At 56.0% G+C, this 14,025-nt stretch overlaps 3 protein-coding genes across 4 annotated transcripts in view; 2 read left to right on the forward strand and 1 right to left on the reverse strand.

Annotated features, from left to right (window-relative positions):
* Positions 1–1,490, reverse strand: part of Usp39 (ubiquitin specific peptidase 39) — a 35,471-nt gene extending 33,981 nt beyond the window's left edge. Inside the window, exons 1-2 of one of the 2 annotated variants that reach the window (XM_027948846.2) lie at positions 1,197–1,490; positions 173–242 (exon numbers count right to left, since the gene is read on the reverse strand). In XM_027948846.2, the coding sequence (XP_027804647.1) occupies positions 173–242; positions 1,197–1,457 (331 nt within the window). In that variant the 5' untranslated portion in view covers positions 1,458–1,490. Of the gene's footprint in view, positions 1–172; positions 243–1,189 lie in introns of both variants that reach the window. The other variant, XM_027948845.3, reaches the window with a different exon arrangement.
* A 1,543-nt stretch (positions 1,491–3,033) lies between these two features.
* C14H2orf68 (chromosome 14 C2orf68 homolog) lies at positions 3,034–8,347 on the forward strand. Its single transcript, XM_027948874.2, has 4 exons — positions 3,034–3,250; positions 3,330–3,445; positions 4,152–4,303; positions 4,664–8,347. The coding sequence occupies exons 1-4, from the start codon at positions 3,144–3,146 to the stop codon at positions 4,784–4,786; spliced, it is 498 nt and encodes a 165-aa protein (XP_027804675.1). The 5' UTR covers positions 3,034–3,143; the 3' UTR covers positions 4,787–8,347.
* A 1,748-nt stretch (positions 8,348–10,095) lies between these two features.
* On the forward strand, positions 10,096–13,829 carry Tmem150a (transmembrane protein 150A). Its single transcript, XM_071601805.1, has 8 exons — positions 10,096–10,196; positions 10,474–10,628; positions 11,042–11,089; positions 11,382–11,468; positions 11,988–12,055; positions 12,332–12,459; positions 12,773–12,968; positions 13,154–13,829. The coding sequence occupies exons 2-8, from the start codon at positions 10,564–10,566 to the stop codon at positions 13,393–13,395; spliced, it is 834 nt and encodes a 277-aa protein (XP_071457906.1). The 5' UTR covers positions 10,096–10,196; positions 10,474–10,563; the 3' UTR covers positions 13,396–13,829.
* The last annotated feature ends 196 nt before the right edge of the window (positions 13,830–14,025 follow it).

Consider the following 14,025-nt stretch of genomic DNA (forward strand, 5'->3'; position numbering starts at 1 on the left):
CAGTAGACGCCCCCCCAAAATGACATTAACAAATATTGCAAGAAACACAATTTTCTTGGCAGAAAGCTTTTAAAGGAGTAAAGTGTTGTTTGATGTTCAATCCAAAGAATTTTCCATGTAGACCCCCCACACACTTTTCTTAAGCCATCCTCAGCTTCTCTATCCTACTGACCTGTTAATGGTATCCAGATATGGGCAGTGGCGGCTCCTCCGATCCTCAGAATCCACGCGGCCATTCTTTGCTAAAAGGAAAATCATTGCAGATTTTGAAAATGACAACCCTATATTCAGAATCAACTACCAGTGCTAAGAAACAAAGAAATGGAAAAATCTAATCCTAATTTCTTATATGGCAAATCATCTTTTTTAAAAGTCCACTAGGGGAACAAGCCAGAAGCTGGAAGAATGTACTTGCTATATATTTAACCAACAAGATTCATTTATACATTACATAAAGAAATTCAATGAGACATGGAAGATCTCATGAACTATATCACAAGTGCTAAGATAAGGCCAATGCAATGCACAAGTACAGTTTAAAGTGTGTATGGATATCCTAAATGTGCCATTTGTCTGGATCCATGTCACAGATTTAACCTTTAACAATTTAGCCTACCAGTTTTCATGGATACTGAAGGACCACATTCAGCATTGGGTCCAAAACAAAAGACTGTTTAACAAGCAACAGCAGTGGCCAGAATATAGCAGGCGTGTCCGTCCTAGAGTCACTCCCACAAGGCTCCGGGAAGAGAAACTGCATAGGTGTGGTGCCTGACCAAAGAGCCCAGAGCCTACAGAACTCGCACCTTCTAGAGCTGGTTGGAGCCTGTCTCCCCTTGCTGTTCACTGCACCCACACGCTAAGCCCGGAGCCAAGGCCGCCAGCCTGTGGCCCACACGGGCAGAACCTCAGCGCCCGACGGAGAACAGTCTCCCAGGCCGTCCACCTTGCGGGCAGGACACAGCCAGTCTCAGGCGCGCGCCGACCCGTCCGTCCGCAGTAGGCACCGCAGGGCCCTATGAGGGGTACGGTGGCTGCGGAAGCCCTGGGCATTTGCTAAGGGGCGGCCGCTGGACCAGCGCGGTCTTGGCCGCCGCAGGGCCTGGACCCGACCCCGGCAGAGCAGTGGCGGGGCCGCAGGGAAACCCCAGACCGCCCGGGTGGCGCCCACCCGCCCGGCCCCGCGCACCTCGCACCTCCCGCTCGGGCTCCGAGTCCTCGTCTGCCTCACGCTCCCGCTTCACCCGCGGCGCCGGGACGGTGGGCGCCGGGGCCTCGCGCGCGCTCGCCGGCTCGACCTCGCGCTTGACGCGCACCGGGCTGCCCCGGGAGCCGGCCGCCTCAGGCTCCCGCTCGCGCTCGCGCTCCCGTTTTGAGCGACCCGAGCTGCTCCGCGCCTCGGACTCGCGCTTCCCGCGGGCCGAGCCCCGCGACTCCCGCTTAGACCGGCTGGACATCGCCACCGCCAGCCCAGCAACCCGCGCAGGCGCCTGGACGCCGAACGCGCGGCACGGGGCCAATCAGGAGCCTCGGAGCGGCCGAGCTCGACGCGCTCTACGAGTCGCCGGCGGAGACAATTCACGCGCCAGGAAGCGCCGGAGGTGCGGCGCGCGGAGCTGCCTGACCTCAGGACCTGTTGGCTCTCCTTGCTTAAGAGACAGGGACGTTTTATCAGTACTGCGTTTTCTGGATAGTGGCAGTTGTACTTGGAACCCAGATTTCAAGACACTTTATGCCTCGAAACCGCCATCGGAGGTTGCCTCGCGCAACCTCCTCGCCTTGGAGGCTGATGAGCTCTTAAACAGCAAAGCCTGGATTTGAACCCAGGCAGAACTCTGTCCACTCGTCCACTCCCTTCCAATCTTATTGCTGGACAAATGTGTGCTGTGCATCTACCTTGTAACAAGACCTTCACAGGAAAAGGGAGCTATATGCATGCCACCTTAACCCCTCCGTGCGGGTACCTGGCGGCACAATTCCTCATTTAGAGGGTTCTTGGTATCATGAAACTGCAAACGCCCTGCCAGGAGTGTTCACCATGCAACCACTGAAGACCCCACGGCTGTCTCGAGCTCCTTTGCCCGTCTTTATGGGTGTGGGGGGTTTGCGGGGCTGGGAGTCTCACGGGTCTCACACACGCTGGGCGGGTCTTACAACGCTGGGCGCAGGCAGTTCCGCCTGCCTGTCTGAACTGGCCCACTGCGGTGCGTTGACAGGGAAGATGCTGTACGTCTAACGTCTGCAGTTTGCTAAATTCTGACATATGGTTGCACCTGCAAAGCCATCCCCGCAAGGAAAAGAGGGAAACTGTCCTTGTACGCCAGGGAGGCCACGCGGTCTGCTGACCTGCTGTCCCCTAGAGTGGCCGTGCTCCCTGGAGCGCAATGCCCAGGCCCCACTACGCTCGCTCTCTAGCTAGGCTCTTTCGCCCGGCATCGGTGTTCCGGAATCCGGGCTCTGGCCGTGTCGTGCAGGGGTACAGACTGCTCGATTCTTTGCTTGAGCAGTAGCTTCCATCGCGGAGATGGGCCACGATTTGTTCCTGTTCTAACATGAATTCCTGATTTTGACCTTTGAAGTGAGAGCCTGACGCGAGAGACCGGTGAGCCGTGCAGGCTGCGGGCCCGAAAGCCTGCGCGATCCCAGTGCTGCCTCGCGGCCTGAAGCAAGCACTCTGTTCTGGGTGACTCCAGTGTACAGCGGGGTTAGGGCGTCCTGCCAGGACTCGAAGCTGGTGAAGGAACGTCACAGTTTGTGCGACAGGAAGAGTGACACGTGGGGTGCTCCCACGTGGGTTGCATTTTTCCGAATTTTCCCTTTTTTTCTGCACTAGGACTGAACTCGGGGCTTGGCCCGTGCCAGGCAAGCGCGCTGTCACCGAGCCACGCCGCCTCAGCCCTTTTGTTCCCTGGGCTTCCCTGTGGTCCCCCGTGGGCCGACACCCTCGCTTCCTGCTAATCGCGTCCCAAGGAAAACTGCTCCTCGGCAGCCGCGGGGGGCCCAGCGCCGCGCCGCAGACCCAGGGCCGGAAGTCGAGCCTCGAGCCGGAAGTCGGGCCTGGGCCGGAAGTCGGGCCTGGCGAGGATCGGGGCCGCGGCTGGACCGTTGACGGCCGGCGGTGGCTCCACACGGCGCCGTTCCGAATGGAGGCGGCGCCGGGCCCCGGGCCGAGGCTCTGCTGCCGGCCCGGCGGGCGGCTGGACATGAGCCACGGCTTCGTGCACCACATACGACGGAACCAGATCGCTCGGTACCGCCCCGCCCCACCGCCACCCCTGACCCGGCCCGGCCCGGCCCGCCGGCCCTGACTCCCGCCCGGCTCCCCGCAGGGACGACTATGACAAGAAGGTGAAGCAGGCCAAGGAGAAGGCGAGGAGGCGGCACACGCCCGCGCCCACGCGGCCGCGCAAGCCCGACCTGCAGGTGTACCTGCCGCGGCGCCGAGGTGAGCCAAGGCCCGAGCCGCCCGCCGCACAGCCTCCCAGAGAACCGCGGCCCGGCTGCAGCCTCGGCGGTCGGAGGGGCCTGCGAGCCGGCGAGGAGGCTGCCAACCGCCCGTCCCTCCGAGTCGTGTGCGAGTGTCACCGCTGCCCGGCAGAGACGCCTGGCACAAATATAAGTAACCAGAACATAATTACGGAGGAGTCCAGAGAAATGGCCCTTTGCCCAGCTTCCTTGTGACGTGCAGGTCACGTAATTGACCTGTGGCACTGAGCTTGTTAAGTGTTGTTTAAAATGCTTTTAGGTCATGTGTAGATCCGTTCTTTGAATGCGAATTAGAACTGTTCAGGTTTCCTTATTGTTGGTTGGCAACAGGCGTAGACAAGTAGAGTAACTTGCCCAAGACCTCAGAGTTCTTAAACAGCAAAGCCTGGACTTGAACCCAGGCAGAGCTTTATCCATTCTTCCACTCCCTCCCAGTTCTATTGCTGGACAAATATGCACTGTGCATCTACCTTGTAAAAAGATCAAGCCAGCCCAGAGCAGGGATACCAAGGGTAAGAAACCTCCTGGCTGGAAGCATAGCGCACACGAGCACAGGGGTCCTCAGAAGAGCAGGGCTCTCTTCCCTGTGTTCTCCTGCATCATCTCTGTGGGCAGGCCCTTCAGCAGCATCCCTTCTTCCCTCTCATTCTGGTTCATCCCTACAGATGGTTCTACCCACCCAGGCAACCCAGACTGTGAGGAGTCCGGTGAAAGCAGCAGTAGTGGTGGCTCCGAGCTGGAGCCTTCTGGCCATCAGCTCTTCTGCTTAGAATACGAGTCGGACAATGGAGAGGTCACATCAGTTATCGTGTATCAGGTACGCCTCATGGAAACAGCTGCCACCTGAAGGTCCTGGGCTGTGGTAGAAATCACTTCCAGACCCAGCGCCACTGTTTGCCTCAGGGCCAGTGTGAAGATTGCCCCACGTGAGAGCACAGAACTGCCAGGCGATGCTCAAGAGCACATCTCAGTTCTGTCTTGGTGATTCTCAGTGGGAGAATCATCATTGTGACCCCCAGTTGAGAATCACTATTGCAGGGGACACCTGAGAAATGACAGGTACTGACAAGAAGCCTTGAGCCAAATGGAGTTCTGTGAGAGTGTTGTCTGGGGACAGGGAAGGTTGCCTTTCTGCAAGAGACGAGGCCCTGAGCTTCCTGACTCTTCCTCCACGTAGGACGATGACCCAGGAAGGGTGAGTGAGGAAGTGTCAGCACACACACCTCTGGATCTGCCCATGCGAGAGGCCCTCAAGTTGCGTATCCAGGAGGAGATTGCCAAACGCCAGAGCCGACACTGACCAGGTGGAAGGCATTCTCTCCAGGCCAGAATCCTGCACTTGGATGAATTCTAACTAGGGAGCCCACCCTACATTGCGGTGCTAGGACTTGTCTGTCTGATCTTGAGACCCTTATAAGCTGCTGCCTCCACAGGGGTGTTGCAGGGCTACACCTAGCCCACCTCCCTTGCAGCAATTCTTTCTTGTATGTTGACCATTTGGCTGGCCTATTGTCTTGGAATTTTTTGAGAATTTTGATTAGAGAACCTGGTGCTCTTGAAGCTAAGAACTTAGGGAGAGCCAGGGTTTATAAAGCCTTTTGCCAATACGCTTGCTCTCTCACTGAGGTCATATGCCTGACCACTCACGCCATGAGCCGTGTTTGTTACTTTATCGTTTTCTTTCATGTTTCTGCTTCCACCATAGTTTCCTAGACACCCCCCCCCCCCCCCCCCGCTTAAGTTTTGTTCTTTTTGCCTCAGGTAGAACCCATCAGTTCCTTTCACCCCATCTCTTGACATGACTATGCATCTCCACAACTAAGGGCTTTGCTGGTGGGGAGTTCTGGGCATCTACCTTTCTAACAAGGTCTCCGAATATTTCTGGCACCAGTAAGATGGGAGAGGCCTGCTTGGAAGCTTGTTCTCTTCCCCTTGCATGACTTCTTCCCATGCTCCACTGCTTTGCGCTGTTTAGATAGGCCACCTAGGAAAAAGATGCTGTTGTAAAATCTGGGGATCTCAGTGAATCCTGCTTTAGTTAGAGTTAAGCAATTCCAGCTTTTGATCCCATTCCCAGTTGTGAATAGACTATTCTCTGTTCAGACTAAAGGGGAATTGTCAAAACAAGGTATTAAAGTCCAGAACAGTTTTGAATGTATGTGCAAAGTGGAAATCAGCATAAGTTTAGAGCCCCAGTAGCCAGAAAAAAAAAAAAGTCCTGAAGAAAGCCCATACTAGAAAAAGTAAAATTAGCCCCTTATCTGCCCCATGTGTTTTCCTTTCCTACCTCCAAAAAATATACAACTAAGAGTCTTGTAGAGCCCCAGTAATAGTATGTTGGCCCATTTGGCTGGCCTATTATCTTGAAATTTTTTGAGAATTTTGATTAGAGAACCTTGTGCTCTGGTAGCAGAGACGTTAGGGAGAGCCAGGGTTTATAAAGCCTTCTGCCAATATGCTGTATGTAGAGAATTTTTATTTTTTGGAATGGTCCCAGGAATCAAACCCAGGGCCTCTTGCATGCTAGGCAAGCACACTGCTACTGAGCTCCATTCTAACACAGGGTTAGACAAGAGGACTGAGGGGTGCAGCTCAGTGGTAGAGTACCTGCCTAGCATGCACCCGGCTCTGGGTTCAGTCCCCAGCACCACTTTGGGAGGTGGGGAGGCTAAGGTCTAAAGTCTACAAGACATCCTGTGCACTGAAGCTCCAAAGCACCTCGGTTTCCCAGCAAATCAAACTAACATCAGTGACTCCAAATGTGGACTGTAAGTGAGCCTGTGAGCACTGAGTCCCTGAAACCAAAATACCCATCCCCAGGGGTTTCTGTATACAAACAGGATCTCAGGATCAGTCTGACTGTTCCATCTCTTAAAGAACACCTAAGGGCACTGTTGGTTTGTGTCCTGCACCCCTGAAAACTGACCCCTGGAGAATGGGGCAAGGCAGCTACTTCAACTGCACTATTACAACATTAAACACTATGAGCCACAACTTGCAGTATCAGAGAAACACTGGGAAGTGAGTACGGTGGTAAGTTAGAGGGGCCTGTGCTCCAGACCTACATTGCTAGCCCAAGTGCCTTAAAGCTTAGTCCCAGGCTCAGTTCTGCTTTTAGAGGAGAAAGTCTCTGACCTCTACTTATGCATCTAGCTATAAAGTGCCTTTGGACCTAGAATGTCAGCTACCATCCAGCACCTGGGCCAAGGGGGCCCTTCCAGACTCTACCCACTTCTTCCTGCAGGGAAAGGACCAGTCTTTTTAGTCTTCCAACTCTCCAAGTGATATGTGACTTGAAACATGGGCTCTCACTGGAAGTCTGCCTCCCTGGGAGGGAGGCGGTATCTGTCTTCTCGCAGCTTGATTGCCTGTTTCCTGGTTTTATGATAGAACATAGAGAAAGAAGGCCCCAAAAGGAGTCGGGGGGCACGGCACCATTCCTGTCTCTTGAAGGGGGAAGAGGTAAAAGAAGGCAGTGTTTAGTGATTGCCTGTTGGGTCCCTTTATGTGTTTGTCATGTGGGTCTCACAAAGGCCCCTTAAGGCAGAGGAGGATAGAAAGTCCTTACTTTTACCCTTTTTTTCTTTAGGAACTTTTGTTTATCAAGGACATATATTTTCTACCCATGACAGCATTCTAATACATGTATGACTTTTACAGTGACTAAATAAAGCGCTGAGGCCTGTACTTCAGTGAGAGGTGGTCCTTCAGAGCTGCCCTGCTGGAGCAGATACTGCTGTCTGCCCCAGAGCTCGGCCCCACTGCTCGCCACCACGGTCCATCTGGGGCCAGGATGGTGCTATCCACCTTATGTAAACCTGCCTCCAGACAGCTTGCACCTGTTTCAGAAACTCATGCTTTGCCTGAAGGAGCATGTCCACAGCATTTCTCACAGGTTCTAGAGCTGTCCACAAGAGGAGTACCCTCTGCCAGTCAGTGCTGAGGCAGCAATCTTAGCCTGAGTGAAGCAACACTCACTTGAGTAGATATGTTCTCAGCTGTCTTAAAGAAAAGTCTGATAGGCATGTCCATTGGGTATGGAGTGTTCCTCCCTCTGTTCTTAACTGAGGTTAAGCCCGAATTTTAAAGCTTTTGTTTCCTGGGCCACAAAGGGTGATTACCAAGAGGAGGTAGCCATCATGCAAGGTCTTGGAACTGTGCTTCAGTGAGCTGTGAAGCCGGAGTTGCAGCCCACTGGCAAGCAGGAGGCCTTGGAGTGCAGCACAGGGAAAGGAAAGGAAAGCTGTGTGAGGTGGGAACCCCAAGCCCCACCAGCCAGTAGGCTAACACTCACAGGAAGAGCCTCTCTGGACAGGAGACTGCCAATCGGAGATGAGTCCACAGGATAGGAGGAAGCCCTTGGGTGGTGAGTGCCCAACCTGCTGTGAATTTGGCAAGATCCATGAACTCAGGGTGCTGGGTTCCCTGATGGTTCACAATTTAAATGAGGCCTTTGCTTATCAAATGAGGAATGAGAATGGAGTCCCCTCTTGTCTCAGCCTTTGGGAAAATCACCATGGGATGCTGACCAGTATTTGACATACTTTAACTCCTCTAAATTCCTGTCCTGTCCTCCAGGAATCACATGACCAAGAAGCCATAGGTACCCACCCCAAGTTTCCCCAGGAGTTGGAGTGAGGTAGAAGTGAGGACCTGCTGAGTGAAGGGCTCCTCCGCCTGGCAGGTTGCACTGGCTGCTTCGAGGTGCCAGGTGTGAAAAGGCTTTGGTTGTGTTTTCTGGCTCCCAGTGTATCTGCTGTTGTGGGTAAATAAAACAGTGTACAGACTATTTGAAAGTCCCAGATGGGAGACACTTTTCAAAAGCAGTATTTTGTTAAACCAATAAACTATGTTTACAGCACTGTTTTGTCAAGAGTTGTGAAATCATTTGTGTTATGTGGGCAGAGGAGATTAGTTCCTGCCCTGAAGTCACTCTAGCATCTCCTCTTGTTTTGCCTGTTTTAAGAGCACAACAGCTAGGCCTACTCAGCATTAGCAGTAGAAGAGAGTTTTGGAAACATCTGATTTGCCCCACCAGGTACTCAGAAGGAGACCCTTTGTAGTAGGGAGCTCTAGCTTGGACTTATTCTAGTTTAGGAGCATTGGGATTGTCATATTAAGCCTAAAAGTGCCTCCAGTGTCACAGCTCCAGAATGCTAATGCCTTATACCCCACGTCATATTAGAACAGCCAGTTGAATCTGAGGAGTCCTCTCAGCCTGGTGATTGGACAGTGGTGCAGACCCAGCTCAACAGGAGCACAGTAAGTGTTGAAAACCACGAAGCTTGGCAAGGATGGTGGCCACACCTGTAACCCAGCAACCTAGGAGGCTGAAGCAGGAGGATCACAAGTTCAAGGCCAGCCCAGGCAGCTTAGTGAGACCCTGTCTCAAAAATGAAGGACTGGCTATAATCCCCAGTGCTGCTAAATAAATAAAGACAAACAGGCACCCCTTTGACCTTGGGACCAGCCAAAGGTAGTCTGATTTTATGTCCCCTAGTTCAGCCAGGTTTTTGAGTTGTTTTTGTTTTTTGAAACAAGAGTCTCCTAAGTTGGCCAAGCTGGCTTCAGCCTCCAGAGTCAGGAGGGTCACAGGCCAGGCACCACTACATCTGCCACAGCCACACTAGTTTTTATTTCACATTATAGCCATACTTTTTTTTATATATACCAGGGATTGAACCCAGGGGCACTTAACCACTGAGCCACATCCCCTTTTGTATTTTATTTTGATACAGGATTTCACTAAGTTGCTTAGGGCCTCACTAAATTGCTGAGGCTGGCTTTGAACTTGCCATCCTCCTGCCTTAGCCTCCCTAGCGCTGGGATTTCAGGCTTAGGCCACCATGCAGCCTTATTTCTTGACCCTGCTTTAACTCCTACGCCTGATGTGAGCCGGAAAAGGACTCCCCATGTCCACCTTCTTTGGGTGTAGGTTCCATTTCTACCCCCAGTGGGGTCCAAAAAGGTTTCTCTTCGCCATTGCAGTTTCTTCTGCTGTTTCCTTGCATTCTGGGGCCCTGTTTGTGCACATAACCTTTGCCTCACCTATGTGGCCGCCTCTTGCCCCTGAGCGCTGGCCGTCCCTGTTGGACCGGCTAGTGACCTGACTCCATGGCCGCCCAGCAGTGCCATCGCAGGCCGGGCTGCCTTCAGGCAGACCCAGGCACACTTGCGGTATGTGAAAGCAAGCATTCCTGCCTTTCAGTCATGAAAAGAATGTCCTTGGCCTCTACGTTACGGTGACGCTAGTGGATAGCTTAGCCCGCACAACCCTGCCTCCTCCTCCCGGGGTCTGGGGCTCGCCCTCCTCTCCTGCCTCCCACACCTGGCCACCAGAACCCCTACCACCCTGCACCTGGTGGATCGCTCAGAGCGCACACCCCCTGGTGCTGACCAGTCGGGGAGCGCCTGGACGCAGCGACCTCTGGCCGGCTTTCGGTGTTCTCAGGCGTGCGAAGAGGGCGCGTGAGGAAAGCCGGGCGGGGTCGGCAGGGTCGGCGGCCGGTGCGGACGCGCCTCGGCGGCGCGCGGCGGCTCGGGAGTTGTAGTCCCGGCAGCGCGGACTGCAGGTCCCGGCGGGCGGCGCGGCGCGGAGGGGCGGTGGGGCGGGGCCGCCGGCCCTTTAAACGCGCGGGGCTGCTCCGGGGGCCGCAGCCCAGGACCGCGCCACGAGGGCCGAGCGGGGCGCGGCGGCCGGCGCTCGCGCGGTGCGTAACCCCCTCCCGGCGCCCCCGCACTCTCCCCGCGCGCCCTGGGCGCCCCGCGGCCCTCGGGCGAGGGAGGGGTCCCTTGCCGAAGCCGCTGCACGCGGAGTCGCGCGGCACGCCGGGGCCCTGCGGGTACCGAGAGCTGCAGGTTGAGGCGTGGGCGCTGCCCAAAGTTTGCACGCCCACCGGGCCGGGGCGAGGTGTGGACCGCCTCCCTTCCCCCGCCCCTCCCCTGCTTTGGCAGGGGACCCTGGACTTCGATCTCTCTCCCCACCAGGCCGGGGCAGCTGATGGTTGTGGCCCGCCCCCTCTTCCCCACCTGCCTCCTGTCCGCCCCTCACCTCCACCACCCTGGCTCCCCTCCCTCATGACCGCCTGGATCCTCCTTCCTGTCAGCCTGTCAGCGTTCTCCATCACTGGCATATGGACTGTGTAAGTAAGAGGGGCTGGGGGGCGGGGGACAGCGACCTGATGCTTGATGGCACACACAATGTCCCTTGTCCTGTAGTAGGCTCCAGGGTGGTGCCCAGGGTCACTTTGGCTGCCTCCAAAGCCTGGCCTGGTGCCTGGGCACACAGCCCCTTGGACAAGCTGGCACCACTGCCGGGCAGCGCAAGAACCGACTGACAGGCTGTAGCCAGGGCAGTTTCCAGAGGGTTTCCAGCTGGGGCCCTGACGCAGCTCTGGTGTAGTCAACGCTCAGCCCAGCCTCAGCCCAGCTGCAATCCCGGCCCAAGTCCCCAGCAAGGCCGACAGCCTGGATGGGGCCAGCAGTCAAGATGGAGAGGCAGGGGGTGGCTGGGCCAGGAGGGACTGTCCACAGGGTGACGGTTCTCCTCCCACAGGTATGCCATGGCCGTGATGAACCGCCACGTGTGTCCCGTGGAGAACTGGTATGCAGTGCTCCGCAGGCAGCTCGCTCTAGAGCTCCCTTCATCTGTCCCCTCCTGGGCCCTCTGCTGCACAGCTGGGCGCAGGCCCTGGGCCTCGCTCTCTGACGTTGGTCCCAGGCACAGCTTCCTGCCCGTCTGCCCACCTTCCACCATCCCTTCACCCCTCTGGCTTCTGCTTCAGGCAGGCTCTGGGGAGCAGGCTCTGGTTCCTTGCTGGGGAGGTCTGGGAGCGGGTCCTCCTCGAGGCCTAGGGCACCCCCTCCCCCAGTCTACTCAGTGTCCTGCCTGCCAGGTCCTACAACGAGTCCTGCTCTCCTGACCCTGCTGAGCAAGGGGGCCCCAAGACCTGCTGTACTTTGGACGATGTCCCCCTCATCAGGTAAGTCAGGGAGACAAAATCCTCCCAGACTTCCAGAAAGCCCTTAAACCAAGGCCTGTCCCTGGGTCACAGGAATAATCATCAGTAATACTAAGAGCTACTTAATACCATTTGGTTGCTAGGAGCTGGCTCTGCTGAGGGCGTTGTGTGTGATGCCCCTTAATTCTCCCAGCAGGGAGGCTGCTGTTTTCTGTTGTAGGTGAGGAAACTGAGGCTCAGAGTTATTGGGCAGGTCAGAGATAGTAAGTAGGCAGCTGGATTTAAGCTGACATCCTTGGTTGCCCAGCCAGAGGCCTTAGCAGGGACTCAGCTCACCAGCACTCCAGGGTACCCCAGGGAACCCCTTAATTGCTCCACACAGGGCTCTGCTGGGGGCTCAGTCTGGGGCCAGTGTTTATGGGGCTCACTAGCCCTCCTCATCACTCAGTGCTTTGCCCACTGAGGAGCAGGCAGACCAAGGAAGCAGGGGACAGAGGGGCTGGCCAGTGCTGCTGCCTCATGCCATCCTTCCCTCCACAGCAAATGCGGCACCTACCCCCCCGAGAGCTGCCTCTTCAGCCTCATTGGGAACGTGGGAGCTTTCATGGGTGAGTGGTACCTCAGCCCCACCTCACCAGTCCAGTCAGCCCCTACACTCTTCAGGAAGGCCCAGAAGCCCTTGCTCCTCAGCCATCCTCCAAGGGGAGACCAGAGGGGCAGCAGCTCTCCTGTTCTTGAAGACCAAAGGCCAGCTCCCACACTGCCACCCCAGCTACTTGCCAGTCCCAGCCTTGTCTGTCCCCTTTGGGCCCTCAGAAGGGCCTTGGAAGGGGCAGGACTGGCGGGAAGTGCCAGGCTGGCCCCAGCAGTGTCTCCTCTCCCAGTGGCCCTCATCTGCCTCCTGCGGTATGGGCAGCTCCTGGAGCAGAGCCGGCACTCTTGGGTTAACACCACAGCGCTCATCACAGGCTGCACCAACGCCGCGGGCCTCGTGGTGGTTGGCAACTTTCAGGTGCCCCCCAACACCCTATGGACTTCCCCTAGTAGGGCCTGACTGCCTGCAGGGGCACCACCTCAAGGTGGAGGTGGAGGAGAGGGGCTGGGAGGGACAGGAGGGCCTGCACGTTAGCACATACTTGTAATCTCAGCAGCTTGGGAGGCAGAGGCAAGAAGATTTCAAGTTTGAGGCCAGCCTCAGCAACTTAGCAAGATCCCATCTCAAAAAATAAGGGCTGGGGATATGGCTCCCTGGTAGAGCACTCCTGGACTCAGGCGCCAGCTCTATGGATGTGGGGGGACCTTACGATGGGCCTCTGCCTTGTCAGGTGGACCATGCCAAGCCTCTGCACTACGTGGGAGCTGGTGTGGCCTTCCCTGCAGGACTGCTCTTTGTCTGCCTGCACTGTGCCCTGTCCTACCATGGAGCCACCACCCCCCTGGACCTGGTGGTGGCCTACCTGCGCAGTGTGCTGGCTGCCATCGCCTTCGTCACCCTGGTCCTCAATATCCTTCTAAGACGGTGTGGCCAGGAACTCACCCATTAGTTCCTTTCTCCTCCTAGATGGGGTGGGCCTAGTAGATTCCAGTCCACACTGTCCATGGGGAGGCCTGACCCTTGTCCCAGCCTGATCAATGTGTGGGACTGCAGAAGGGGTGCTGCCAGGTCCCCACACAGCCTCCTGAGCCCTTCCTTAGCAGTGTTCCAGGTGGCGTCTTCTTTGTCCACGAGAGCTCCCAGTTACAGCATGGGGCAGCCCTGTGTGAGTGGGTGTTCGTCATCGATATCCTCATTTTCTATGGCACCTTCAGCTATGAGTTTGGGGCAGTGTCCTCAGACACTCTGGTGGCCGCTCTGCAGCCTGTCCCTGGCCGGGCCTGCAAGTCCTCGGGCAGCAGCAGCACCTCCACACACCTCAACTGTGCCCCCGAGAGCATCGCCATGATCTGAGTCCTGGAGGGGGGCTGGCCAGCTCTGCAGCACCCCTCATCTTTGCATTTACTTTGTACCAAAAACCATTGTTAGAAAGTATTCTGTTGGGATCTGGGCGTCCTCGCCTGGGAGAAGTGGCCATGCGTGTGCCGCAGAGCTGCTTTGTGCTCAGCCAGTCCTCCCCTCCAGCCAGCCCTCAGGTGCCTTCTCCCAGTGCCACAGCCAGACCACTGGGGCTTCCTGCTGCAGGAATTGGGGGCTGGGGACAGCAGGGAGGACGAGTCTAGGGATGGGAAGAGCACGCCTTAGCCTACAGGAAGGCCCGCCATGGGCCCCTGAGCTGCACTGGATCTTCACTCTGCCCCTCACTTCCTTTAGGGCAAATAACACAGCAGAACCACATGGGTATTTTAGTACTTTTTTTATATCTATTAAAAGAATTCTAATTTGCATGTTGTAGTCTCTTCTGGAATAAGGGGGAGCATAATCCGGATGGCTTTCCCTAACCCCTGCCCCCAGAGAGAGCCCAGAATATACACAGCTCTTTAAGAGCAGGGCTGTCAGGAACCAAGGATGCCAGACACTATCCAAGGACCCATCAGAGCTTGAAACCCTTCCTGTGCCTCTAAACTGTCTAAAGTCCTGACC

The sequence above is a fragment of the Marmota flaviventris genome, chromosome 14 (assembly GCF_047511675.1).
Source record: "Marmota flaviventris isolate mMarFla1 chromosome 14, mMarFla1.hap1, whole genome shotgun sequence".
NCBI lineage: Eukaryota > Metazoa > Chordata > Mammalia > Rodentia > Sciuridae > Marmota > Marmota flaviventris.

Coding starts and splice junctions, on each gene's coding strand:
- Tmem150a (XM_071601805.1), top strand. CDS start 10,564: ATGACCGCCTGGATCCTCCTTCCTGTCAGCCTGTCAGCGTTCTCCATC. Junction 12,056..12,331: donor GAACGTGGGAGCTTTCATGG/GTGAGTGGTACC, acceptor CTCCTCTCCCAG/TGGCCCTCATCTGCCTCCTG. Junction 12,460..12,772: donor TGGTGGTTGGCAACTTTCAG/GTGCCCCCCAAC, acceptor CTGCCTTGTCAG/GTGGACCATGCCAAGCCTCT.
- C14H2orf68 (XM_027948874.2), top strand. CDS start 3,144: ATGGAGGCGGCGCCGGGCCCCGGGCCGAGGCTCTGCTGCCGGCCCGGC. Junction 3,251..3,329: donor CGACGGAACCAGATCGCTCG/GTACCGCCCCGC, acceptor GGCTCCCCGCAG/GGACGACTATGACAAGAAGG. Junction 4,304..4,663: donor CATCAGTTATCGTGTATCAG/GTACGCCTCATG, acceptor TCCTCCACGTAG/GACGATGACCCAGGAAGGGT.